The 26,638-nt window shown below is 43.7% G+C and overlaps 1 protein-coding gene across 4 annotated transcripts in view; it reads left to right on the top strand.

Moving 5' to 3' along the window:
- The first annotated feature begins 8,106 nt into the window (after nucleotides 1-8,106).
- ACOXL (acyl-CoA oxidase-like) overlaps nucleotides 8,107-26,638 on the top strand; it is a 269,242-nt gene continuing 250,710 nt past the window's right edge. For all 4 annotated transcript variants that reach the window (XM_012727649.1, XM_012727648.1, XM_012727647.1 and 1 more), the window contains exons 1-2: nucleotides 8,107-8,243; nucleotides 23,406-23,502. In XM_012727649.1, coding sequence (XP_012583103.1) covers nucleotides 8,119-8,243; nucleotides 23,406-23,502 — 222 coding nt within the window. In that variant the 5' untranslated portion in view covers nucleotides 8,107-8,118. The remainder of the gene's footprint in view (nucleotides 8,244-23,405; nucleotides 23,503-26,638) is intronic.

Raw genomic sequence — 26,638 nt, 5'->3', positions numbered from 1 at the left:
GACCGGGACACCTGCCGGCTGCAGATCCCCTCGCTCCGCAAGCAAGGAGCAGTCGCCGATTCAAATCTCCCGCGCAGCCGCAGACGCGCGACGAGCGTTTGCAAGGCAGCTGGTCATTGGCCGCGGCTGCAGACTAGCGGCCAATCGTCGAGGCCGTTGCCACGAGACCAAGTCCCTCCCACTTTGCGTAGGGAGGTAGCTCCTCCTCCTTCCGTAGACTCGACCCCTAGACACCGCCGCAGCTTGGGAGGAAAGGGTTTCCGGGGATCGCGCTGTGCCGGGCTGGGTAGGCTCAGCAATAGGCAATCGGGGTTTACAATAGCACGTGATTAGGGCGTCATCCCGTGAAGGCACTATAGGAGAATTATATCCAACTTGAGGTCCCCGAGGGGAAAAAAATCTGTGCCTGGGCTCTTGGGTCCTGAGAGTCGCTCCTTTTAGATCACTTTGCTTAACTACATGAGCCAAAGTCCTTCTGGAAAGAGCCCCACGTGTAGGGGCAGACTGTCATTGTTTAAGGCTGCAGAGTTTAGCGGGAATAACCGGCCTCTGGCCGAGGGCTGCCGGGGGGTGGGGTGGGGTGGGTGGGTGTGAAACCTTTCCTGCTGAAGAGGTCACCTCACCTAGTTCCTGCAGTTTTCTGTTAGGCGGTCTCACTGTAAGTAAAGAACCCAGTTGTTGAAGCCCTTAGAATTTTCCCAGATCCAGAATTCTGCAGCAGAGTTACGGAGTAATTCTTCAACACCCAGAGGAAAACCTAAGTGAGTTATGACTTAGTGATTACCAAGGGAGGGCACGTCGATGGGCACTTCCTGGTTGGTTTTGTAAATTGAACAGGGTAGATGAAAGTGATGGACTGGCACCTTGGAGACCTCTGGGCTAGATGTAACTAATTTGAAGTGCTGTGTGGGTGCCCTGGTGCGAATGAAGGACTGAAGGCTCTGTTACATTCACTCAAATAAGAATAGAAGAGTTTGGCTAAATTCTGTAATGCCATCAAGAAAGCGTTCAGTATTTGTAGGATTAGAATCTTTGGAGACCAGGTTCTCAGGAATCATGAAATTAAAAAATAGGTATCTTTATAAAGGCTTCTATATCCTAAGAAGAAATAAATATGTAATATACTGATACTTCCTATGCAAGGATTGTGTAAAGAGTCAGCCTTGCATTCTCTGCCTCTTGGTCTTTAATAACTTCCATTCTACCTCTCAAGTTTGTTTCAAGAGCCACTTGAGGATACAAGTAAAATATAAAGATTCGTGTGATCATTGACTTTCTTTTTATAGAGGCTATTTGACTGTTTTTGCTTTTGGGACTCTCAAGTTGGGAGCTTAAAAAAAAAAAAAAGCTTCCTGCTGTTCTCAGAGTCCAGAATTTCTTCTAGAGGTCTGATCATTTGAACCTACCCAGGTATCCAATTTTTAGGGATTATTACACAGAAGATGCACAAACAGAGCTCTTTAGACAGTGGTAGGTTCTATTAACCATCACAGGAATTAACACTAAATCTTTAGTTGCACCAACTCAAAATTTCAACTTGTGCCTAGCGTTGTATGGGCCATCAATTAGGAAATGTTCATTGAAAGTCCATCAGGTGGTAGATGATACTGGATTTATGCCTAGTTCCAACCTTGTCTAACTCAAATCTTATCCATAAAAAACTAGTGGTTTTGCCTGGAAAGTAAAGAAACTAGACATAAAAAACTAAAATTACATATGAATTAAAGACCAAAAGAATGTTCAAACTGTATCTACTAATCTCTCCTAAATTCTTTCCCTAATACAAATATAAATCAGTATATTCATTTTTTAATTACATTTTTTTATTCATTTACCGTTCACTTACAAAACTACATAATTTGGGGGTCACTTCACACCTTGACATGTGCTTATACCACACTCACCTACCACCACAGATTGAGTGCCATTACCTTATCACTTACTCTTTCCTCTACCCTCCCTTTACTTCTACCTGTCTGGTAACTACTATGTTTTCCACAGAGCCTAAGAGTTGTTTTTGTTGTGTTTTTCCAGTTTCCTTTGGTTATCTATGTTCCTTAAATGAGTAAAATCCAGTAGCTGTCTTTCATTTTCTGATTTATTTCACTTGGTATAATCACCTCAAGCTCCATCCATATTGTCACAAAGGGCATATTTTCACCATTTTTAATAGCTGAGTATTCCATTGAGTATATATATACATACACACATATTTCTATATACATACAATCATTTTTCCCTATTCATCCATCATTGGGCATCAGGTTGATTTGCAGATATTGTGAATAATACTGCTATGAATGTGGAGTACATAAATCTTTTCATATTAGTGCTTTTATATTCAGAGTAATATCTAGAAGTGGTATTGTCAGATCAAATGATAATTTTTAAAAAAAAATTTAAGGGAACCTCCATACTATTTTCCACAGAGATTGCACCACTTTACATTCCAACCAACAGTGGGGAAGTTTCTTTTTCTCACTCACCAACACTTATTCCAGCCTCTTTCAAATCAATATATTTTACCAGGCAGCAGAAAGAAAAAGTCTAAGAACAATTTCAGATCAATGATTATACATCTTTTCAAAGCAAATATGGTAGGTGTGAATTTGCATCCATGAAGACATATGTGCACAGCTGAAAGCCCCAGCCTCCATGGAGTGTAACAAGGTGGTAATTGGTCTCTACTCTTGGCAAGCAGGAGAGAAAAGTGACTTCAGGACAACCCAAGCCAGTCAGTGGAGGTTGAAGCCAAGAGCCTGTGTATCTGATGAGCTTGTTAATGTATTCTCGCCTAGTGTGAGTGCCATGCTTGACAATCTGGGTTGGTGTGTGGAGGGAAGGGAGGTGATAGAAGCACCAGGGTGCATAATCTGTTTGTGCACTTCCTTATCAAACACTGTGGTATATCCTAGATGTGGTACCCTTGAACAGTACACAACCCAAATAACCGTACATGATGGCCCTGCCCACTCCCTGCCTGGCCTGTGGTCCTGCCAATTGCAATGGCTGGAAACACTCTCACATTTTTTTGTTTGATTAAGTTCTACTCAGCCTTCATGTCTCATTGTCCCTAATTGGGATTAGGGACCCCACCCTTCATGCATTCTATATTCAGACTGGCTTCCATTCTATATAGGACAAGACACCTCTATATAGGAAGTTCAAAAATAGAAGTGAAACCACACAATGTACTATTTCCAATTCAAATTTAAGATAGTCAAGGAGTTAAGTTCAGGATTTGGCCTTAACCTGTTTAACTCTGTTACTTTTTTTATTGATAATTTCAATTTTAATGTCACTTAGCTAGTTACTTATTTTGTATTACAGCATATACAAATTGGTTTCAAAATAACACTATTACTAATAAGATACTGAATATTATAAAGAATTGCTTTGTGGGTTTTTTTTTTTTTTGCCTCTCAAACAGCTGAATTTTGAAGTTTATTGAAGTAAATTTTCTCTGTGGTTATGTCACCAACTTGAAATAGAATTGAGTATATTTGTTTCTGTTTGTTTTATATTTAGGGATTGACTTTTTTCTCTTTTAGATTTCACTTTTTAATTGAATGAAAACATTCCATAGTTCCAAAGTCAAAATTATAAAACAAGATCTGCTCACAGAGGTTTACCTGCTATCCTCATGCCCTCCTTTCTCCTATAGATAACAATTTTTATTAGCTTTTGAGTTATTCTTATTTCTTTTTAAAAATAAAGGTACACATACAATACACACATTTCTCCTATTGCAGAAGGTAAGTTTTATACCTTTTATACCAAGTTTTTTACTTGCTTTGTAAATGACACAACCTGGGTATTATCTACACAGCAATATCAGAGATAATCTCTAGTGTGACTCAGATTAGTCCATGGACTTCACATTGGGAAGCTGCTTTCCACCAGGAGTTTGTTTCTTGGAGGAGGAATATAAGAAGCAGAGCTGGCCTCAAAACTGGTTCTGGGACTCAGGGAACATCACCAACAAGTTCATAGCCTGACTGTTGCCAAGAATGAGAGTCAACTGGAGCCTGTGATGCCCGACTGCTCTCTGTGAACAGTCTCAGCCTGTGCCACTGTGTCTGGTGGGGCTGGCGTGTGCCGACTGGAGTGCATGTGCAGGAAAACTGTCCTGGAGAGTAAAGGAGGGAGAGGTGTCATTGGTGATCCTGTCAGGAAGCTGTAGTATTTGAAGCCAGGGGGCATGCTTGAGGACAGTGTGATGGCTATTTCTGGACTCTTCCCTTCCCATCCCTGGAGACCTGTCTAACTCCTCAGCTAAGATGAACAATAAACAAAGACAGCCAAAGTTTTTCCACTGCAAACTATTCCTGTTCACAACAACGTAAAGGATAGCGGTGTTTTTTGGCTTCTATGTCCACGTACCACCTATTGGCTCCACCCCATGGTTTCATGGGAGTCGGACAGTGTCCAATGGGATGGCAGTGGGAGATCACATGGGAGAAAACCCTCAGGATTCCTGGAAACATTGGCAATATAAAAGGAGGGACTTAATGAGTGACACACAGACAGGTGAGGTAAATCTGAACAGTTACCTTCACCGGACTATTCAAACTGGGGATTACTGGGAAGCACGAAAGATGCTATAAATTTGTTTTCCAAACCTTCCCATTTTCCTCCTCAAACCCTAGAGTGGAACTAGGCTACTTTAGTAGGCACTATGGTCTGCAGAGTCTTTATCTGAAAGGAAGTGACTGACTGGACAAGCTCCAGTGTGCTCTCAGCCTTGACATTTAAGGTTCCATGATTTCCACAAAACACACCAAACTCCTCTGAGAACAGTCTATTCCTTGCCACAGAACCCTGAGCCTCAGACTGTCTTGTTTATGCCCCAGGCCTCCAGAGAAGCATTGTCTGCAAAGTCTACCAAGGCCCCCAGACCAGTATGGGGTTGGGGGGAACTTACAGTCCTGTGATCCTGGGTTCTCTGCCATTAAAAATCATGTGCCCTTGGGCAAGTTGGTTAGCATTGCTTGTCATTTGCCTGTAGAAGGACCTAGAACAAAACTTACCTGCCTGATGCATATCACCATGTCAAGATTCAAAAAGCCACAGCATGTGGGAATTCTTTCCATGGCTCCACCTGAGGGGTCACCTGTCTTACCTGGGCTAAGGGGATGAGAGCAGCACAGAAAGAACAACTGTTTACAACCCTCACTTTTGTATAAAGATCCTAGGACTCCCCATAGCCCATGGTGCGTCTCGCAACATTCTGAGGGGCCTATGACTATTGGTTTCTTTCATTTGCTTTTTGAGGTCCCCCTGCAAGAACCCTGATTCTTTTTTTTTCTTTTTTTAAGATTTATTTATTTATGCATACGGAACTGGGGTACAGGCAGGGGCAATGAGAGGATTCACCAGAGACAGAGTGGGGAGCAGAACAGGAAGATCAAGGAAGTACACTGCTGAGGGGAGCAGTGGGCGGGTCAGGAGAGGTCTGTTGCACCATGTTGCACCATGTTGCCCCATCTCTGGGGCAGTGATCCAACTCATGCTGAAGTGGTTTTAGCTCCTTAGTGCCGTGCTTTTACCTGCTGAGCCATCAGGGAGGGCCCAGACCCTGATTCTTAACCCAGCTTTGTTTTCTATGTCTTCCTTTTGGTATCTTGTTGGGGAAGGTTTTCTGAGCTTGGGCTAAAAGACCTGGCACATCTACCTTCTGTCCTTTGACCTTCCATCTCTTACTGATGACCTTGAAGGGAACATGTCTGGGTATCACTAAGTAGGGCAGCCTAGAAGTACCTGAGGGTTCTGGAGAGGATAGCAGCTTGGTTCTGTTAAGCTGCCTATTAGGGTTGAATTCTCTATGGAAAGGTACTAGGGAAAGATTCCAGAAAATTAAAGAGGTGTCTGTTAAAAAACAATACCAGGAGGCCTCCCTGATGGCACAAGGTTAATTCGCAGCACTATGAAGCTATCTGCAGCCACTAGGCACTAAGTTTGATCCCTAGTCAGGGGGGTGACCAACATGGCACTGCAGACCTCTCCTGCCTCGCCTGCTGCTCCCCTCAACAATGAATTTCAGTGGATCTGCCTGTTCTGCTCCCTACTCTGTCTCTGGTGAATCCTCTCACCTCTCTGAACCTCTGCCCTACACCCTAGTTTTTTTATGCTAAATCAATAATTCTTAAAAAAAAAAAACAAACCAAGCATTAATTATTAAAACGAAAACAAAAAACAATGCCAGGGATAGCTGGATGGGGTAGTATAGTGGGACCCCTTCCTACCAGGGCCACTAGGCCTTGGAAGTAGTTGTTATGTCCTTATATAATTTCCCTCCCCTGCTAGTTGATCAGCCAGATGTGGGTACTTGATCCACATTAAAGCCAGATGTGGATACTTGATCCACATTAAAGCCAGTCAAAGTCCTTTTCCACAACCACTAGAAGTCAAAATTAGGGAGAAGTAAGGAACTTTTGGTGGCTGAAGCTGAGGAAGATGAGATTTGAGAACTGTTGGCCTTTGGAATTTTTGTCTGGTAGAGTTAGGTCTGTCCTGAGAAACAGGTTGCTGTGGAGGCAGAATAAGGACAGAGCGCTAATGGACTTGGGGAAGCTGGCCCATTTTTCTGATTCTGAACATACACCTTCCCAGTGTGCGTGTCCAAGCCTGCCTTAAATTTTGTGAGTCAATGTATTTCCATTTTGCTGAAGAGAGTTCAAACTGATTTTTATTACTAGAACTTTATTACTTGTAACTGAGAAAATCCTGGTCAACTAGTCCAGGGAGTACATTTTATTTCTTTTTGTCCCTCATGTGTATATTATATATATAATATGTAGTATTATATATGTATATATAATATATAATACATACTATATTCCATATAGTATTACATATAATAGATACTAATTACATATAGTATATTACATATTATATATGTATATATAATATATATAACATACTATATTATATATAACATAATATATACACTGTATATACCCACATATTCCACACAGTACACATATTTTTATATTCATGTGTGTACATGTGAATTATCTATATAACTACCTATATACATTATCTATATATATGCACATGTATATATACATATATGTACAATTTGTTTTTCTCATTTGATTCAGTTGTCCCTTGCCCCTAAATGCTTCCATTTTCATTTCATAAAAACAAAAACATTCATCTATTCACAGTACAATTACAGAAATCAAGAAACTGGCAATACAATAATTTATGTGACCCACCTTGTTTAAATTTTCCAGATGTCCCAGTGACATAGTAGACCCAGCAAAGTTGAGGACCAGCTAAGCTAATGGAATCACATTAGAATCACTTGGGGGGGGGGGGCAGTGCTTATAAAAAAAGTGGTAACAGCATTCCTACTGCCCTTCCTAGTCCCGTGAGTTAGAGTGGAAGTTGAATGTATTCTTTCAAGTTGGGAGCTTCAAAAGCCTCTGTGGCCACACAGGGGTGAATGCTCTGTCAGCGTCAGCCAGGAACTGGAGTGAGGGAACATTGTTCTGTTTGCATCTCCCAGCTACCCTGGACTGCCAGTGCAGGTGGGCGTTGGCCACCTCCAGATTACAGAAATACTAAGGCTTATGGGAATGTACGGTAATGTCCCGTTTGGGGAAGAAGAGATTTGAGTTGAGCTGTACCTAACTTGGTATCAGGTCATTTGGGGTCTTGGGGCCCTGGCAAAGACATTGGCACCCGAGGTCCACTGAGTAAAATGTCTCAATTAGGAGCGGCCAGGATTCCATGTCCGCCTTACCAGCTCTCCTCAATGGTGCAGATACTACCTTCCACACACCGGAGGGACAATTGACTAGAGGGCAAGGGCAACAGAAACCGAAGTCCCAGGGCACAGCAGCAGATTTGAGGTTTCTCAGAAGGGCCAGAGATGAGTTACTGCCCCCACTCCTCGGGCAGGTCTTTCAGGGTGCACTGGGAGCGGGTGGGGGGAGGGCCTCGCGCCGGCGAGGGAGGGGGCAGAGGCGAGCGGGGAGGAGACGGCCCGCGGGGTGGGGATAAAGAGCGCCGGGCGTGCGCTCACGGGCGGCACTGGCAGGCGGCTCGGAGGAAGCCCTGAGGGAAGCGGATCCGCGGTTCCCACAGAAAAGTGAGACACCCGGCCGCGCCATGGAGTCCGCGCCCGCCCTGGGGCTCGGGGACACGCCCCTGCACCGCTACCTGGACGGCGACTTCTGGAGCCTCAAGAATGAGCTGCGCAGGCTCCTGGGCGGCTGCCCCCTCTTCCGGCACAGGTAGCTCGAGGCGGCTGCGGCCGCACCCCGCGTGCCCCGTCCGCCGGCGTGTCCCCGGCGCGTCCCCGCGGGCGCCGCCCGGTGCGCTCCGGCTGACGGCGAGGAGGGTTCGCGCGAGAGGCAGGGCCCAACTAACCTCCGGGGTGATGGACTCTCGCCCCAAATGTGTGGCCGCTGCCGGCTCCATCGGCCCTCAGGGAGGGTACCGCCGCCTGCCGAGTCGGGGTGAAAGGGCGGGGCCCCAGCGGCAGGCGTGGTGCTTGGCGGACAGTTGAGGCTTTGCTTCTAAACCCCGGTTTCTTGAGTCCGCACCTCCCGATGTCCCATCGTCCATGGGCAGCGGGGACAGAAGCGGGACGGGGAGGGCGTGGACGGTGCTGGGGAAGAAAGGGGCTGTCCAACGGGGTCTGGAACAGGAACGGTGCCAGCCTGGGTGAACATATCCGGAATTCAGGGCATTTTGCTGGGACTGGGAAGAGTTGCTCCTGTACAGGACATATCCGTGTCCAGTAGGTGGACAGAACCCCAGGGGTCCCTGCGGAGGACAGGTGTGCGCGGTGGGCAGCTGCACAGCAGCCGGGTGCTTGGGCCCTAAAGTGGGCTCAGGTCACGACCTCGTTACCTCGTTTGATCGTGTCTTAGTTTTCATCGCTTCGACAGCGCTGAGAAGCCGGCAGAGGGGTCTCAAGTTTACAGATGAAGAAAATGGCTCAGTGGTCAGCCTGTCAGGATCAGAACTCAGTGCTCGTGCTTCTTTCCCTAGGGGCCTTCTGCCGTGCTCGGCAGAGCGTGGAGCCCTTCTCGGGTGGTCTGGAAAGCGTACTGAAACACCGTGCTCTGGAGTTTTAGCTTAAGAAAACCCCTAATAAAAATGTGGCACGTTCCAAGGAAGGATTAGCTAATTTGAGTTTCTCTCTCAACTGTAGAGTAGGGAAGGAAGGAGACCCCTTGAATAGTGGGATCTTGGAAAAGAAGATAGGTAACTACTGTGTGCTGTCTTGCGTGAGATGATGGGTATATCTTTGAGAGTCCTGGGCCCTTCTTTTTCTGTCTCCTACACATAGATCGTTGTGTTTTGGTTCTCAAAGTGTGGTCCAGGAACCCTCTGGGGGTACCAAAGATGGTTTCAGGAGATTCAAAAGTTAAAATTTACTTTTACCACAATACTAAGATTTTATTGAGCTCATCATTCTCATTTCTGATGATTGCGCAGCAGTGGCTTTCAGAGACCACAAGGTAAGTAATATTTCAACAGGCTAAAGGCAAAAGCAGCAAGGGAAATCCAGCTGTCTTCTATTAAGACGGATGTTAAAGGGATTTGTAGAAATGCTGAACAGTGCTACTTTTATTACTATATTTTGTTTTGGAAATATTGTTTTCATTAAAAAATTTGAGTTTATTACTATTATTTGCAAATGAATAATTATAATTTAAATAATTTTGCTGTTTAAATGTCTGATTTGGTAAATAACAGGTACTTGGGGTTCACAACAGTTTATTTTTTAATTTTATTTATTTATTTATTTTTAAAGATTTATTTATTTATTTATACAGAACTGGGGTACAGGCCAGAGATGCAGAGGGTGAGAGGATTCACCAGAGACAGAGTGGGGAGCAGAGCAGGCAGATCCACGCAGTACACTGCTGAGGGGAGCAGTGGGCTGGCCAGGAGAGGTCTGCCACGCCATGTGGATCTCCTCCGGAGCAGGCGGGGATTGAACTCATGCGAAAGTGGCTTTTAGTGCAGCGCTTTTACCCGCTGTGCCACCAGGGAGGGCCTTATTTATTTATTTTTTAAAGATTTATTTATTTGTGCATACAGAATTGGGGTACAGGCCAGAGGCTCAGGGGCGGCGAGAGGCTTCACCAGAGACAGAGTGGGGAGCAGAACAGGCAGATCCACGAAGTACACTGCTGAGGGGAGCAGCGGGCGGGTCAGGAGAGGTCTGTCACCATGTGGTCGGTCGCCTACTCACCTCCGGGTAGGCGGGAATCGAACTCATGTGGAAGTGGCTTTAGCTTCTCAGTGCTGTGCTTTAACCCGCTGCGCCAACAGGGAAGGCCTTCACAACAGTTTTTTTAAAGTTTTTTTTTTTAAGCCATTTTTGGTTTATAAGAAGATTGAGAGGAAGTATAAAGATTTTCCACACCTCCCCCCCCCCATGCACAGCCTTTTCTGTTGTGACTATCACTCACCATTATGCACTTTTTTTTTAATGTCAAGGATGAACCTGTGTTGGCACATCATAATCACCCAAAGTCTATAGTTTACACGGACCAATGGACCATTCACTCTCAGTGTTGTGCATTCTAAGAGTTGGGGTAGATATATAATGCCATGTGTTCATTATCATGGTAGCATAACAGTATGATACCCTAAGAATCCACTGGGCTGGCCTCTTCACCTTCCCATTCCCATGCCCCCTAACAACTATTTGATCTTTTTATTGTCTTCCTAGTTTGACCTTTTCCAGAATGTCATATAGATGGATTCCTACATTATATAGCCTTTTCAAAGTTCTTTCACTTAGTAGTGTGCATTTAAGGTCCCTCCAGGCCTTTTTGTGGTTTGATGGCTCATTCTTTTAAGAGCTGAATAATAATCTGTTATCTAGATGAACCAGTTTATCCATCACCCACTGGACATTTGGGTTGCTTCCAAGTTTTGGAAATTGTAATAAATATGTTATAAATATTCATATACATGTTTCTATGTGGATGCCTCAAGAATTTTCGAGAGTGTGAAGAGGGCCTGCTACTTGAGGTCATGCTTTTGTTCTGACACATGCCTTTGTACACACAGCTGTCCCTCTAGCCCAGCATTTTCAGTGCACTTCTGAGACTCTGCTGTCTCTTGGCTTTTTCATCTTGGATAACTGCAGCTTAAAATGTGGAATAGATTTGGGCCAAATAGATGTTCTTTCCTATGTATCGCACAGCTTGCTTAGGGATGGAAAGAAAGTCACACTAGGGTTGGAAAGCCAGCAAACAGCCAAATGCCTGTGACTTTACCTTGGTGAGCCTATCTTTGTTCATCCACAGAATGGGGATAATTCTGTTACTGATGGGTTGCTGTGGTTTTTAAATGAGACACTATTGAGTAGATACTTACCATATTGGCGCCATGATTAAAAGAGAGAGAGAGAGAGAGAAACATTTGTTATACTACCAAATACCTTTCCATCCTTTCCAGTTCTTGTCCACTGACTTCAAGATTTTGTAGTTTTCCCCCATGATTAAAGATTCTCTTATCTATTTGAAAGTTCACATTGTGCTATCAGATTTTATCTTATCATATGTTAGAAGACAGTGATCCTGATTGCTTGATGTTTTAACATCTTGCTAAGTAAAATCTTCCGTGAGCCAGAAGTAAAACTTACCAAGGAAATGTTAGCTCTCCTGTGGCTAGTCTCCCTTCCCCCACAACTTTGAATCTAAAGTAGGTATGGGTTTGTGGCACAATAGTTCTGAGTGCTGTGTGTGTAGTGGGGTGTTTGCACAGGGTCAGACATTCTCCGTACATAAGAGACCAGCAAACAGTTTTCCTCCATAAGAAAGGAACTTGTGCAATTTCCCTTCTCACAGTAATGATTACATCCTCCAGAACTGCTTGCCTCTGTGTTGTTGATACAGGTCCCCCTCCTAAGGCATGACTCACCCTCTCTGCCCAAAGACTGGCCTGCTGGGCTAAATCCTCACTGTCCCACTCTGTTAAAGATGGTCCCAGGCTCTCGGGGTGCTGTTGGGGTGCTGAGGGTTAAAGCTGTCCTGGGATGCAAGGATAGCCATGTTGTGACAGCTGGAGGATTATGGGGGAATTGTTCCTCATTGGAGTTTGTAGGGGATAATAAAAAGCAACATCTGCAAGGAGACAAGCGTTAAAAATGTGTTTGAATTGAGTTATTGGCAACTGAAGCTCTCCCGTGGGGTCCCTGCGGTCTGGCTGGTGAGTGGGTGTATATGTGTGTAAGTGTGGTACACACATTCCTCAGCAAGGCAACTTAATGTCCACTAGGTGTTTTTGGTCTCCCAAAACCTTCTACTGCCCTTCCACGAGGCTCCCCACTCCCTGATGTTCCTGCACTGTCCTGGCTGGCTTCCCCTCCTAGTTGTTTCTCTTCATTCTCTTTCCTTCCCCACAGTAATATATTTTCTCTTCCCAGCTTTTTCACATGTTTAGCTTTGCCCCCCTCAGTCTTGTTTATACACTCAAGTGTTACCAAGTCAGTTTCATTGTAAAGAGTCGATAATGAAAACCTTGAACATTTCCTAAACTCTTCCTTCCCAATCACTTTTTTTTTTTTAAAGATTTATTTTATTTGTACATACAGAACTGGGGTACAGGCCAGAGGCTCAGGGGTGGCGAGAGGCTTCACCAGAGACAGAGTGGGGAGCAGAACAGGCAGATCCACGAAGTACACTGCTGAGGGGAGCAGCGGGCGGGTCAGGAGAGGTCTGCAGTGCCATGTGGTCACCTCCGGGGCAGGCGGGAATTGAACTCATGCGGAAGTGGCTTTAACTTTTCAGTGCAGTGCTTTAACCTGCTGCGCCACCAGGGAGGGCCCCCAATCACTTTTTTATTGGGGTAAAACATATATAAACATTTACCATTGGAAAGTGTACACACCAGTGACATTAAGTGCATACACTGTTGTGCAGTCATCTGTTCCCAGAAGTTTTTCATCTGCTCAAATTGAAACAATAGCCATTAAACCGGTAACTCCCTCTTGAACCTCTCCCCAGCCCTGAGCCACCACTGTACTATTTTTTGTCTCTCTGATTTGACTGTTCTAGTTTCTTCATGTAAGTGGAATCATATCATCCTTTGGTGTCTGGCTTATTTGACTTGGCATACTAGCCTCAAAGTTCATCCATGTTGTAGCATGTATCAGAATCTCCTTTCTTTTTAAAACTTAATATTTCACTTTTTTTATCCATTCATTCACTGATGAACACTAGGTACCCCCCAACTACTTTTAGTATTTGAGCATATTTTTCAGGGTTTTCTTATTTCTTTTAATATTTTTATATTTATGGTGATTTTATATAAAAATCATACTGTGTGTTTTAAATTAAATCAAAATGTAATTCATAAGTTGATGCAACTTATGAATATACCTGATACCAGTAGTACTATGAGGTTTGTCAGGAAAAATGCTGTTTCCCTGGCCACTGTACCTCTTCCTTTCTGTCTCCTCTGGTGACCACTCCCAATTCTTTTACCAGATTCTTATATTTACCTCCATATTCCTAAATTACATGCTTAGTCACTTCTTGACTGTGTAATAACTTCTGTTATAGAAAATGAAGTGTTTCCCTCGCCATCAACTTCTTTTGTGAAAGAAAATCAAGGACTCAGCATTGGAACTTAAATTCAAAGTCAGTGTTCACATTATGACTATATATTATTCCCAGCCATGTTCCCTGGGTGTATTTTCTTGCACAGCTTTTTGTTTTGTTTTCTTTTTATTTTTTAAAGATTTATTTATTTATGTACACAGAACTGGGGTACAGGCCATAGGTGTTGGCAGTTGAGAGGATTCATCAGAGACACAGTGAGGAACATAAGTACTGACAAAGCACACTGCTGAGGGGAGCAGCGGGTGAGACAGGAGAGGTCTGCTGCTCCATGTGGGTCAGCTCCCTGGCCGGGATCGGACTTGTGCTGCAGTGGCTGTGGAGAGCTTCACAGTGCTGTGCTTTAACCCGTTGCACCACCATGGAGGGCCGCTTTTTGTTTTCTTTTTATGATAAGGATTGACCGTCATCTGTTCACTGAGATTTCTGTAAGCTCATCATACACTGGCCTCCATACTGTTGGATCCAACAGTCACACCCTTTCTGCTTGGTCCCACTGGGCAGGTCACTCCTCCCCTCCCTTCAAGGTACCTCTGGGTAGCTTTCCTCATGTATCTTCACCATTATCTTTGGAGTTTCCTTTGCATCTCCTCCATAGTCAGGCCATTGTTTTCTCAGCTGCTTTCTTTCTTGGTTCCCCTTTGTGGAGAATTCGAGAGGACCACAACTTCTGTAATGCTACCCAACAGAGGGGTGTGGTCTGTGCCCCGTCCTCTTTAATATGGGTGACTTTCTGACTGCTTTGGCCAGCAGAAAAATGGCAGAAGTGGTGTTGTGTCAGTGTCTAGACTCATGTCTGAAGAGCCCGGTTCTTTCTTTGTTCTGTCTCTTGAGGCCCTCAGCTTCCATGTGGATAAAAAGTTCTGCTAGACCCCAAGGCTGTATCCTGCTCTGCTGTTGATGGGTTTTGTTGTTGAGGATGGTAGATTTCCACTCCACACCCCTGCAGGACTTGTGGGTAGTCATGTTCCCCCAAGATATACTCTGGGTGGCCAGGGGTGTCACATTTTTACCACAGCTAGGAACAAGGAACCCCCAAGCCAGTTCTGTGGGTAGAACACAGCCTGAGGCAAACTTGAGGCCTGGTTATACCTTCTGCCACAGTACACTTAAAAGTTGGTGCTGCAGGCCCATTTCTCTCTTCTGAGCTAAACTCTCATGTGCCACTCCAGCACAGAACTACACCTGAAAATCTGACTCATTATCCTTGAGGCATCAAGTCTCATTATAAGTCAAGCATGGTCTTGCAGGTTAGGCCCCCAGCAAGGCTGACTACAGCAACCTCAGAATCCTGGGGTGTTGGGGGGGAAGTGGGGGAAGCAAGAGCTTGCAGCTGCACCTGCCACACATACCTTCAGCTGCGAAGAAGCATTTTCTGAGTTTGTTGAAAGTTTGTGTTTTTGTCTTGGAGGACTGTGTTTATTCCTTTCATGCTCTGTTGCTCACATTTCTTCCTTTCTTCCTCCCCATACCCTTCCAAACCTTTCTTCCTTAGCTCTTTGCCTCCCCCAGGCATCCCCTCCCTCCTGGGGACTTCCTCTCTCCTCCCACAGACACCACACTTCTCAACCTACCCAGCCTTTGCATTCTGCCTCCTCTGCCTTTTTGTCACCCCTGAAACACCATCTGGCAGAAGGAAGTCAAGGTATTGGCTGAACCGAAGGCTTTCTGCTCCAAGAGACCACCGTACCATTGGCTGAAGTGGCAACAGCTTTGGCCACTTGAGGTACGATTTCTCCTATCCAGGGCCCCTCCTGGGACAGTGAGCTTCCTTGCTCGAGATTGAGCTCTTTGAGGTGGAACCAACTCAAAGTCACTGGTGGGGAGGAAGCCCAGGATTCAGGGGGGTGAATGGGGACTACCTCTTGTCAGGGACTCCATTCAGGATTTTGTCTCTGGTGGACGAGATCTTTTCTTCTTCCCCTTTCCTTTTTAGCTCCATTCTGTCTTTCTTCCTGCTACCATTGTTGACTTTGTCAATAAGCAAACTTACTTTTTCGTGGTTGAGTGAACTTCACAACAAAAATTAAACCACAGTACCTAGAAACCCCCCCCCCCCGCCCCCCAGCATTTTCTCGGTCACCCTTGTTGGTTCAGAGACTATAGTCTTTGACAGTTACCGCAAGATGATTCAACAGTTTCTGTTTCCATTTATGGTCCATTCATCCAAGGCTGTGTGTGGGGTACAGGGGGTAGGCGCAGGTTTTGGGGGTTGGAGGTCAAGCTGTGATGGTGGCTGTGGGGTTTACTAGAAAGCAGATGGTTTCTTTGCTCTCTGCTCTGGGGATTTCTTCACTGCCAGCTTTTATTTGTGTGAATACTTGGCAGCGGATGTTCCTTCATTTTTTAATGGAGATGAGGTATTTTTGATTCTTGATATTTCTGAGAAGAGATTATCAGAAGGAGTTTATCCAGGGCTGAGCTGGAGTTGTCTTCTGAGGCAAAATGACCAAAGAAAGCAGAGCAAAGCTTTGTTCAGGTACTGAAACTGTACTATGCTGAGAAGTCAGGACTGCTTTTTAAATTCTTGTTCGTGCTTCATCCCATAGTGTCTGCTGCTGGCAAAGGTCACATGCCAAGGTTGCACCTTGACATGAGGTCATTCATATTTGCTGTCTGAAGAGTATTTTCCATTAGACCCAGACTGATCTTTGATTTAGATTTTGAGAAAACCACACAACCACTTAAAAAAAAAGGCTTTGAGTTTGTTGTTCTTTTAAGTTTTATTTTTACAATATGCAAAGGTCTTTTTTTTTTTCTTTTTTTTTTATGTTTGGTTGCTTGTTTGTTGTCTCTTTTTAAAGTGGACTTTTTGTTGGGGGAAGGAATAATTTTTAGTTACAGAAAAGTTGGACTCTGGTGGGAGTGCTGAGTTCTCCCCACTTGGATCTACCTGCAAGGCTGCTTGCTGCCCTCAAATCACAGAAGGTGGCTTCCCCCAGAAGAAGAGGCCCAAGAGAGCCCAGTTTGAGGTTTTGCATGTTAAAACATGCCATTATGTGTGCAACGTATGTGTGCAAGGAGTACATTCCTTTTAATTCTAAGTAACAGTTCATTCTTGACTAGACTGCAGTTTGTTTATTTTCGTGGTGATGCACACCTTTGCTGTTTCCAGTTTGGGGCTTTTATGAACACACTGGTATGAATTTTCTTCTACAAGAATTTCTGTGGACTTTTCTTTTGGTAAATACCTAGTAGTTTAATTGGTAGGTCGTGTAGTAGGTATAGTTTTATTTTATGAGCAGTGGATAGAACTTTTTCCAAAGTGATTGTACAGTTTTATGTTTTTATAAAAAAGTATGAGCATTTTAGTTTCTCCATGTTCTTCCTAACATTTTTTGTTAATTTTTTTTTTTTAGTCATTCATGTCTGTATCTCATGGTGATTTTAGTTTTCATTTATGTGACAACTGATAACGTTGAGAATTTTCTTTCTTTTAATTTTCCTTTAAAAATATACTTATTACACCATCCTTCATTTTTATACAATGTATGATTTCCCCAAGAAATTCCCACACCAATTCACAGTGCACCATCACATAGTCCCTATGCTCTTCCCGCTCCTGTTCTGATCCCCCTTCTCCCTCCTCCCCTATAGAATGTTTCTGATCTATAGTTGCCTGATGACTTTGATTTTATTATAATTACTCCCTCCTCCATTGCTTATTTGGTTCCTCTACATTCCTCCTATAAGTGAGACCATTCGATACTTTTTTTTCTTTTTGGCTTATTTCACTGAGCATAACCCCTTCCAGCTCCATCCATGTTGCTGTAAACGACATGAGCTTGTCCCTTTTGATTGCTGAGTAATGTTCCACTGTGTAAAATACCACATTTTCTTGATCTAGTCACCTACTTTTGGCCATTTGTGTTGCTTTGATAACTTACCTATTATAAATTGTGCTGCAGTAAACATAGGAGTGCAGGTGAGCTTTTGAATTAATGTTTTTGTGCTCTTTGGGCAGATTCCTGAGGATGGAATTGCTGGATAATGTGGAAGCTCCAGTTTTAGTACTGTTTGAGGAACCGCCACACAGCTTTTCACTTGTATATTTTCTTTTGTGAAGAGTCTGTTCTTACCTTTTGGACAGCATTTCTCTCTATAGAGTTCTTCAAAATTTTATCTCTTGTTTGGTTTTGTCTAACACACTATAGTCAGAATAGAGAACTATTCCATCACCACAAAGCAACTTCCTGAGTGTCTGCATTGGAGTCACACTCTCTCCAGAAACCTAAACTCTGGCAGAAGAACTCATCTAAGTTACTGTAATTTTGAGGAAATTATAAAATTTGAATCATATAGTGTATAACTATTTTTTATTTATTACAAAGTTTATTTTTACATCATTTTGCACATTTTTTTTTCCATCTCGATTGTAATCCTCGCGGGTTTCCCATCACCAAATCACCCCTGTGCCACCACCATAGTCCTGTGCATTTCCCTCCCTCCCCCCCCCCGTTTTTCATATAGTGTATAACTTTTTTATACTAGCTTTTTTTCCCCCCTCACTTGATGCACTGCCTTTGAGTTCCATCCAACTTGTGTAGATCAGTAATTCTTTTTTTATTGTTGAAAAATACCCCATTGCATGGATATACCAGTTTATTCCCCAGTTGAGGGATTTTTGGATTATTTCTACTTTTTTGTGATTGCAAATAAAGTTGCTATAAACATTCATGTCTAAGTATTTATGTAAATAAAGGGTTTTAAATCTCTTGGATAGGTACTTAGGAGTGGGATTGATGAGTTTTATGATGAGTGAATTTAACTTAGTAAGACATTGTCAGATTTTTCCAGAGTGGTTGTGCCATTTTTAAATTTCTGTCACCAGAGAATGAGAGATTCAGTTGCTCTGCATTCTCTTGATGTTTTATCTTAGCCACTCTAATAGGTGACTCTGATTTGATTTTGTTTTTACTTCCTATTTTTTTGTTTTAAGATTTATTTATTTATGCTTACAGAACTGGGGTACAGGCCAGAGGTGTGGTGAGAGGATTCACCAGAGACAGAGTGGGGAGCAGAACAGGCAGATTGACAAAGTACACTGCTGAGGGGAGCAGCGGGTGGGTCAGGAGAGGTCTGCAAGCCATGTGGATCAGCTCCCTGGTGGGGGATGGAACTCGTGCTGCAGTGGCTTTGGAGAGCTTCATAATCTGGTGCTTTAACCCATCGTGCCACCAGGGAGAGCCCTACTTCCCTATTTTTTCTCTGGTCCTAATTCCAAGGGTAAGAGTTCTTGGCAAGATGTCTTATTTGTGCTGTGCTCCCACAACTTACACGTCCGCACAAAGGTGAAACCAGTATTTTTTGTTTCAGCACCTGCATGTGACAGATGCTAGCTCGGAGGTTTTCAATCTTGTTCCTAGTGATAGGACCATTTTTCTGATCAAGTTAAATTCTATAGAGAACACCAATAGGTGAGCCAGGTGATGGGGAGGCTGGTGGGGTACAGCTAGGTCTTCCTTGTATCCCATCACCACCTGTCCCCAAAGTGTCTCCCTGCATATCCCACCCAGCTGCTAATCTTGACACTAATGTCATGAACCCAGGGCCCACCAGACCTCTTATTCCATCTGATTTCAGCACAGAGGCATGGAGAGAGTTATACTTGCCATAAATCTTTATCTTACAGACTCTAGAAGACAGAAACATTTTATCTGTTAAAATACTGAAAAACATTGTGTATGATTTATAGTCAATTTTTAAGCAAATGGTATTCAAGGTGGCCTACTAAGATTGTTACATGTAGAGGTTGATATTTAAAGACAGAAAATGGGCCCTCCCTGGTGGTGCAGCGGGTTAAAGAAGCTAAAGCTGCTTCAGCATGGTTTCCATCCCTGCTGCCGTGGAGGTGACCCACATGGCGGGCAGGCCTCTCCTGTCCCTCCCGCTGCTCCCCTCAGCAGTGTGCTTCGTTGATCTGCCTGTTCTGCTCCCAGCTCTGTCTCTGGTGAAGCCTCTTATCGCCCTTGCACCTCTGGCCTGCACTCTAGTTCTGTACGAATAAATAAATAAATCTTAAAAAAAAAAGACAGAAATTACAGGTTGTAAAGGAGTTTGGAGAACTTGAGGGCATTTCTATAACCCTGAATTTTCCATTAAAGAAATTGTTGCTTTTTTGTTTGAAAAGTGTTAGGAATTTGCATGTTCGTATTATGTTAATATTTTAAAGCTTTCAGGCAGTTTCTGGTACCTTTTCATATGGTCTTACTTTGTTAAATGAGTTCTTTGATGACAGTTCAAAATGAAGAACAAATAGTAAAACTTTAAAAAGTGAAGGACAAGCGCCATCTAGTGTCTATGTTACTTGTACAATTTTAAATGATCTTAAAACATTTTTTGGGGTAAATGATCTTAAAACAGGGGTTGGGGTAAAGGCACCATTTTTAACATGATTCAAAAGTTAGGAAGTGGGGAAGAGCACAAGAGAATATGGTGATGGACTGTGGGTGCTTTGGTGGTGGGAGAACTACAGTGACCATATTTGAGGGGAGAAATCATTGTTAATATAAAATGACGACAATGTAGAAAAAAGTACCACATTAAAAAAAAAGTCAGAAAACCCAACACTGTTATTCATTCATCTTCCCAATTTCCTCCGTCTCTGCCACACATACACAAATTGTAAACACTATTATTATTATTTTTTTTTTTAAAGATTTATTTATTTATGCATACAGAACTGGGGTACAGGCCAGAGGTGCAGGGCGGTGAGAAGCTTCACCAGAGACAGAGTGGGGAGCAGAACAGGCAGATCGACGAAGTACACTGCTGAGGGGAGCAGCGGGCGGGTCAGGAGAGGTCTGCCACACCATGTGGTCTCCTCCGGGGCAGGCGGGAATCGAACTCATGCGGAAGTGGTTTAGCTTCTCAGTCTGTGCTTTAACCCACTGCACCACCAGGGAGGGCCAACACTATTATTTTATTTCTGGTATATCCTTTAAGAGATGAGACAAAGCAATATATATATATTACTAATAGATATTAACACATCTATTAATATACATATTACTATTTTATATAATTATATATTCTATATTATTTATATTAATGTAAACATATACCAATTACATGTAATTATATAAAATTTATATATTTAATGTATATTAATAAAATATATCACACTAAGTACATAAAATGTATATTATTAATATTAATATATATAAATATTAACACCACACACACACAAGTAAATGTAGTATTTCCCACCCTTTGAAAAGATCATATAATGCAGCAGCAGAGGTAATATATTCACTTGTTTCACCTTGTCTTTTAAAATTTAAGATATCTTGATAGTATCTCCATACTTTTCATATAAAGAGATTCTTCTTTTTATATAATATTTCATTGTGTGACCACATTGTATTTTATTAAATCATTCTTTTATTGATGAATTTTATTTATTTGTTTACTTGCTAAACTTTTAAGTTTTCCTATATTGTTGTTCATTCCTGAACAGTCTTTGATGTCTCCCTTTAACATTCTCATTCCTAGTAATACATTTTAGGAGTGAAGGTGGGAAGGCAGGGGCCGGGGGGAACTGTAATTAAAATGTTGGACTTGTCTGTGCAGAGAAATTTCTTTCATGCAAGAGACTTAGATGTTAATGATTGAGAGCTACTTTGTAGTAACCCAGTTTTCCTTTTAAAAAGATTTACTTATTTATGCATGCAAGAACTGCGGTACAGGCCAGAAGTGCAGGGGGTGAGAGGATTCACCAGAGACAGAGTGGGGAGCACGCAGATTGATGAAGAACACTGCTGAGGGGAGTAGCAGGTGAGACAGGAGAGGTCTGCTGCGCCATGTGGGTCAGTTCCCCCACCTGGGATCAGGGGATGGAACTGGCCCCAAGGGGCTGCAGCTAGCTTCTCACTGCTGTGCTTTAACCTATTGTGTCACCAGGGAGGGCCCAACCAGTTTTCTTGCGGAATAATAATAATAAATTAAAACAGAAGAAAGTTATTGATTTCTTCTATTAGTTGTATATACTATTGACACTTATTGTTTGTAGTTATTTCAGTTTATTGTCCTGGGGGCTTCCCAGTATACAGTTATATAATACCACTAGCTCTAATGTAAAACCCAGTGCTTCAGATCAGTAACTGTTTATTACTGATCATGAGTCAGTGAGTGATGGGGCTCTGATCTGGGCTCTTTCACATGTTTGGGAGTTGCTGGTCTGGGATGACCTCGGTTGAGGCACTAAGCTCTCCTCACGTTTCTTGCTTTACACTCACTTGCCCCCAGTGGGCTAGCCTGGGTATGTTCTCAGATTTATTTGTTAAGCATATTCTCCTGAAGATGGAAGAGGAGCAAGAGGGACAGAGAGATGCCCAAACACTTTTTTCAAGTCTTTGCTTCTCTCAAGTCTGTCAGTATCTCAAAGGTCACATGGCCAAGAATCTTGCCATGTTTAACCACTGGCTAGGAGCAGCCCACAGCAAAGTAGCCTGGGGTGACCGCCACAGTTAATTGTAGGATGTGGCAGCTGGAGGTTGCCAGGGAAGGCTGGTGACTGTATCAGTTTCCTTGGAAAGAAACTATAAATGACATTCCTCGTGGTCCCCACAGACTACCCCTTGTGTCACAGAGGTCTCTCTCCATCTCCCCAGATACTGTTCTTGGGGCACTGTTCTTAGACACTTGAAAGTATCTTTAAAACCTCCTGAAGAGACGGTGAAGGTTTGTTTTAAGATGGAATTTATTAAATGCTTGCTTGCTTCCTTCCATCTGAGGCCACTGGATTGTATTTGTGTTACACACAGTGGGGCTACTTTGACACACCGTATCACATAAGAGCTACAAAGAAACACAGCAAAGATATATGTTCCGGCCCTCCCTGGTGGCGCAACGGGTTAAGCACAGCACAAAGAAGCAAAAGCCACTTCCACATGAGTTCGATTCCTGCCTGCCCCGGAGGTGACCACATGGCGTGGCAGACCTCTCCTGACCTGCCCGCTGCTCCCCTCAGCAGTGTACTTCGTCGATCTGCCTGTTCTGCTCCCCATTCTGTCTCTGGTGAAGCCTCTCGCCGCCCCTGAGCCTCTGACCTGTACCCCAGTTCTGTATGTGCAAATAAATAAATCTTAAAAAAAAAGAGGTATATTCCATCAGATTCCTGGGTGAAAGGGAAGCAGGGTGGTCCCCAGGAAAAGGGGAGGTTCCAGGTTCCCTGCCCCACTCAAGGGAGGGTGGAACTGAGCAGGAAGAAGAAGAATTGGAGAGGAGACTGAAGAGGAAGGAAGCAGGATGGAGAGCCAGAAGGTGACCTCAGGGAGGTACATGGAACAGAGAGACTTGTGAAGAAGCTTTATCTTATTTCTTGGTTCTGGACTGGTTGAAAGAGATTTGGGTGAGAGACCCGTGGGGAGGTGACTATGGCAGTGTTTACATTGCTTTTGATTTTGCTCTTTTCCTCCCAGGCTTGTCTGGCCATTTCTGACCCTTTTCCTTGGGTCCTTGCTGGAAGGTGCTTTAGTCTTGTGGCTGGCTTTCAAACTTTGCTCTGGGCCAATCCTTTTGGGTAGACTTTTACCCATGAGGGGATGGGTAACTTCGGGTATTTGATTTAGAAACTATATTCTTTGCCTTTTTTGTATTGCACACTCATTGTATTAAAGTTCCTTTCCATTAAAGATCTTATATGTTTTGTCTTGATGCAGCAGATGGCAGAAACTAGAGCAGGCAGGTTTGGGGGTTTAGGGGTATCCCTCTCCCTGCCCTGTAACAAAAGCATCCAGTTGCTCAACTCAGAGTCACTGGAAATGCAATGTCTTAACCCCAGTCTGTATCTGTTCTTCACAGGTATGACTTAAATCTGGATGAGATGAGAGCTTTGACATTCCAGAGAGTGAAGTTCACCATGGGCCTGCCTCTGCTAAAGCGCGCAGTTCAGGAACAGGTAAGTTTCATTGTTACACACACAGATTTTTGTTTTGTCTTGTTTGCGCTTGTGAATTATGGAAGCATATTCATTCCCTTTTGAGGGAAACTGACAGTGTGTGTCCTTGGTCTAGTGGAGAGTGCCCTCTCCTTCCCCACCCCTTGATCCACACATTCACTTTCCCCAAGCGCATAGACTAAGGAATAAGGGACCAGCAGAAGTAAGGAAATAAGGGTTCACAAAAACCAATATAATTTTAGGCATAAAGTTCAAATATCTGAGAAATGTAAAAAAAAAACTCACCTCAAAGAGTTTTAAAGCATTCTAGACCAGTCCAAAAATTGAATTTTGTTTGTCATGAAAAATATCACCATTCTAAATTCAGCTGAAATGTTTTAGTCAATTTAGTTTCATTAGAAAGAAAGAAGTGAGAAAGATGATGTGATTAGAGAATTCCTTTGTAATGCAAGAATTTCCTTTAGAATGCAAACATTAGAAGCTGTATATTTGGCCAAGTTTAAATCTATTTCCATCTCATTCAGCTTCCCTACTTCCTTAAACCTGACACAGGGAAAAAACATCTCCTGACACAGGGAAAAAACATCTCCTGGCGAGACCTCTGGGTGGGGAGCTTGAATTGGGAGAACTTCAGCTTAGTGGATGGCTGGGGCACTGAACTTATCTGCTGAAGCCCAGCACCCTTCCCAGCCTGGTCTGTAGATAGGGACAGTTGTTACCTTTCCCATTCGGTGGGGCCACAGGAAGCCGGTTTCTCTGTGGATTGTGGATCGTAGCTGGAGTGGGGAATCTGTGGTCTGTGTTTGGGAATAGGTCACTCCCCACCCCTTGGAAACAAGAGCAAGTCAGCATCTTACTGTCAGGAAGAAATTTCAGGCAGAGCAGCATCTGCAGAGCTTCAGTACATTAGCCACCTCCAAAGTGACAAGCACAGGCATTGTCACCCTGAGATGAAGAGGCTGTGTAAGGAAACCTCCCAAAGAAGAGGGTAGAGTGTGTTTGCCAACCTGAAAAATCATTTCAGACCAAGCACTCCGACAAAGTAGATTTTTCAAACTAGTAAATTGCCTCTCAAGGGAATGTGCATTCAGAGCTGTGGATACAACCAATAAACACACAAAAGACCTCCCAAAGCTTACAAACCCTTTTGCTTCCAGCCACTTTCCCTGTCAGAGTCTGGCCTTTAAGTGCATCCAGTGTCAGGCTGGTTGGAAGGTGAAATCCTGGTATGTGGTGGCAGTCTCCTGCTCTTTTAATCAGCCCAACATGTCTATGGCTTAGCTTAGTGTCAATACTCAAGACCCGGATGTGAGGGTTTATCCTTTAATGAGGGTAACTAATTATTGCACGACCCACGGAGTCTAGAGGATTAGCCTGTGTAATCCTGCTTCCGATGAAGGGTGTTGAGCCCTGGATCCAATTATCGTCTTATTTTTGTGATTCCCTTCATGGTCTTAGGCAGCCTGGACAACTCTGGCCTGGGTGATTAGGTGTAATCCTTCCAGGAGGCACAAGATCGGCCATAGGTGATTTTTTGGTTCCTTTCTGTTAGTTATCTCAGCCAGGCGGTGTTTCTCTGTGTGAATTCACGAAAGCCAATGAACCTGAAGGAAATTAAATTGGTCTTCTGTGCAGCAGGCTCATCTGGGAGAAGAGGGAGGGTATCATGAGACACAGCAGCAAATCTGGGCTTGAAGCCTCTCAAATTTCACCCAGCAAACAGCTGGAGAAGCTGTCCATGCTCAGTAATTCTAGAAGAAGTGTTACATGATTCATCCTGACTCTTAATAAAAATATTGAGTCACGACTGCACTGCCTGTTCAGAGATGGCTCCAGGTCCTTCCTTGGACCCCATTTCTTGTTTCTGTGAACTTTCATGGCCCATCCAATGTGCTCCGAGGCAGAACGAGGTACACCATGTGTGATGATGACGCTCTCAAGGACAAGGAGGAGTGAGCTGTGCTGATTCCATGTCTCTGTGGACAGTCCACAGGCCAAGAATAAGACATTAAAATATTTCCATTCTGTGTTTTCCCTTCTGCCATCTGCAACAAATTTGGGATGTTCCCATACTATTAAAAAGAAAAAAAAAAAAAACCCCACAATATCTGAGTGTGACCATGGAGTGTACACACACACACACACACAGTGTGAACACCACTAGTGCATCCCATATGGACTTCTCCTGCACCTGCTTCTGGTGATATCACATTTGTACCCCTCAGCTAAGAGTTCTCTTCTCCCCCTGAGGAGTCCAGGGCTTGATCCTGGGAGTGGGGAGCTGCTGACTTACAGCATTTCCAGGTGAGAAAACAGAGAACCCAGGGGGGAGATCCACCTGTGGCAGGGCTGGGACTGGAGCCCCAGCCCACCTTTGGGCGCCTTGTCCTATATGTGGCAGCTTTCTCAGAGACATTTGTCCCCATTCTGGAAGCTGATGATCTGACCAAAGTCACTATAACCAATAATAATTCAAACTTACCAATTTTGTGCCAGTCATGGTGCCAAGACCTCAACAGATGATCTCATTCGATATTCATAACATTCCCAATGCACAGATGAGTAAGCCAAAGTGGAGTAACTGGCCTGAGGTCATACACCTAGTGAGGTGCTGCTGCATTCCCCTTCTGCCCTGTACCGTGGACTGCCTGTCCACCCACACTTGTTCCGTTTCATCGTTTGCCATGCCCTGCAATCATGCTGCAGGGAAAATTCAGGAAGATGTCCCATCCCAACATTTCCCCTCTGCAGGAAGGAGCCAGCTGCTCCTGGCTAAGGGTCATGAGGAGTGGGGACAGACAACCTGGATAATAAAGCACCCACTCCTTAAGGTTTGCTCCCTCTTTACCATCTCTCCTTCCAACCATCTTCTTTCCCATTCTGAGCCCCACTTATCCCATGCCCATGAACCACACAGGCGTATGTGTTAGCACCATCATGTGCTAAACCAGTGGCTCTGAAGACGTGGCCTGAAGGTCCTTGGGGTTCCCCAAGACCCCTTCAGGTACTACCTGAAAAGTAGATGTCCAACATGCCTTTGTGAATGATACCAGAGTTCATCATAACCTTGTACCAAAACAGCATTTAGTAACAGATAGAGAGCAGAAGCAGGTCTGAGAATCCAGTTGTCTTTTAT

Source organism: Condylura cristata, unplaced genomic scaffold (assembly GCF_000260355.1).
Source record: "Condylura cristata isolate star-nosed mole 26May11 unplaced genomic scaffold, ConCri1.0 scaffold00020, whole genome shotgun sequence".
Taxonomy (NCBI): Eukaryota; Metazoa; Chordata; class Mammalia; order Eulipotyphla; family Talpidae; genus Condylura; species Condylura cristata.
This window is presented reverse-complemented; position numbering and strand designations above follow the sequence as displayed.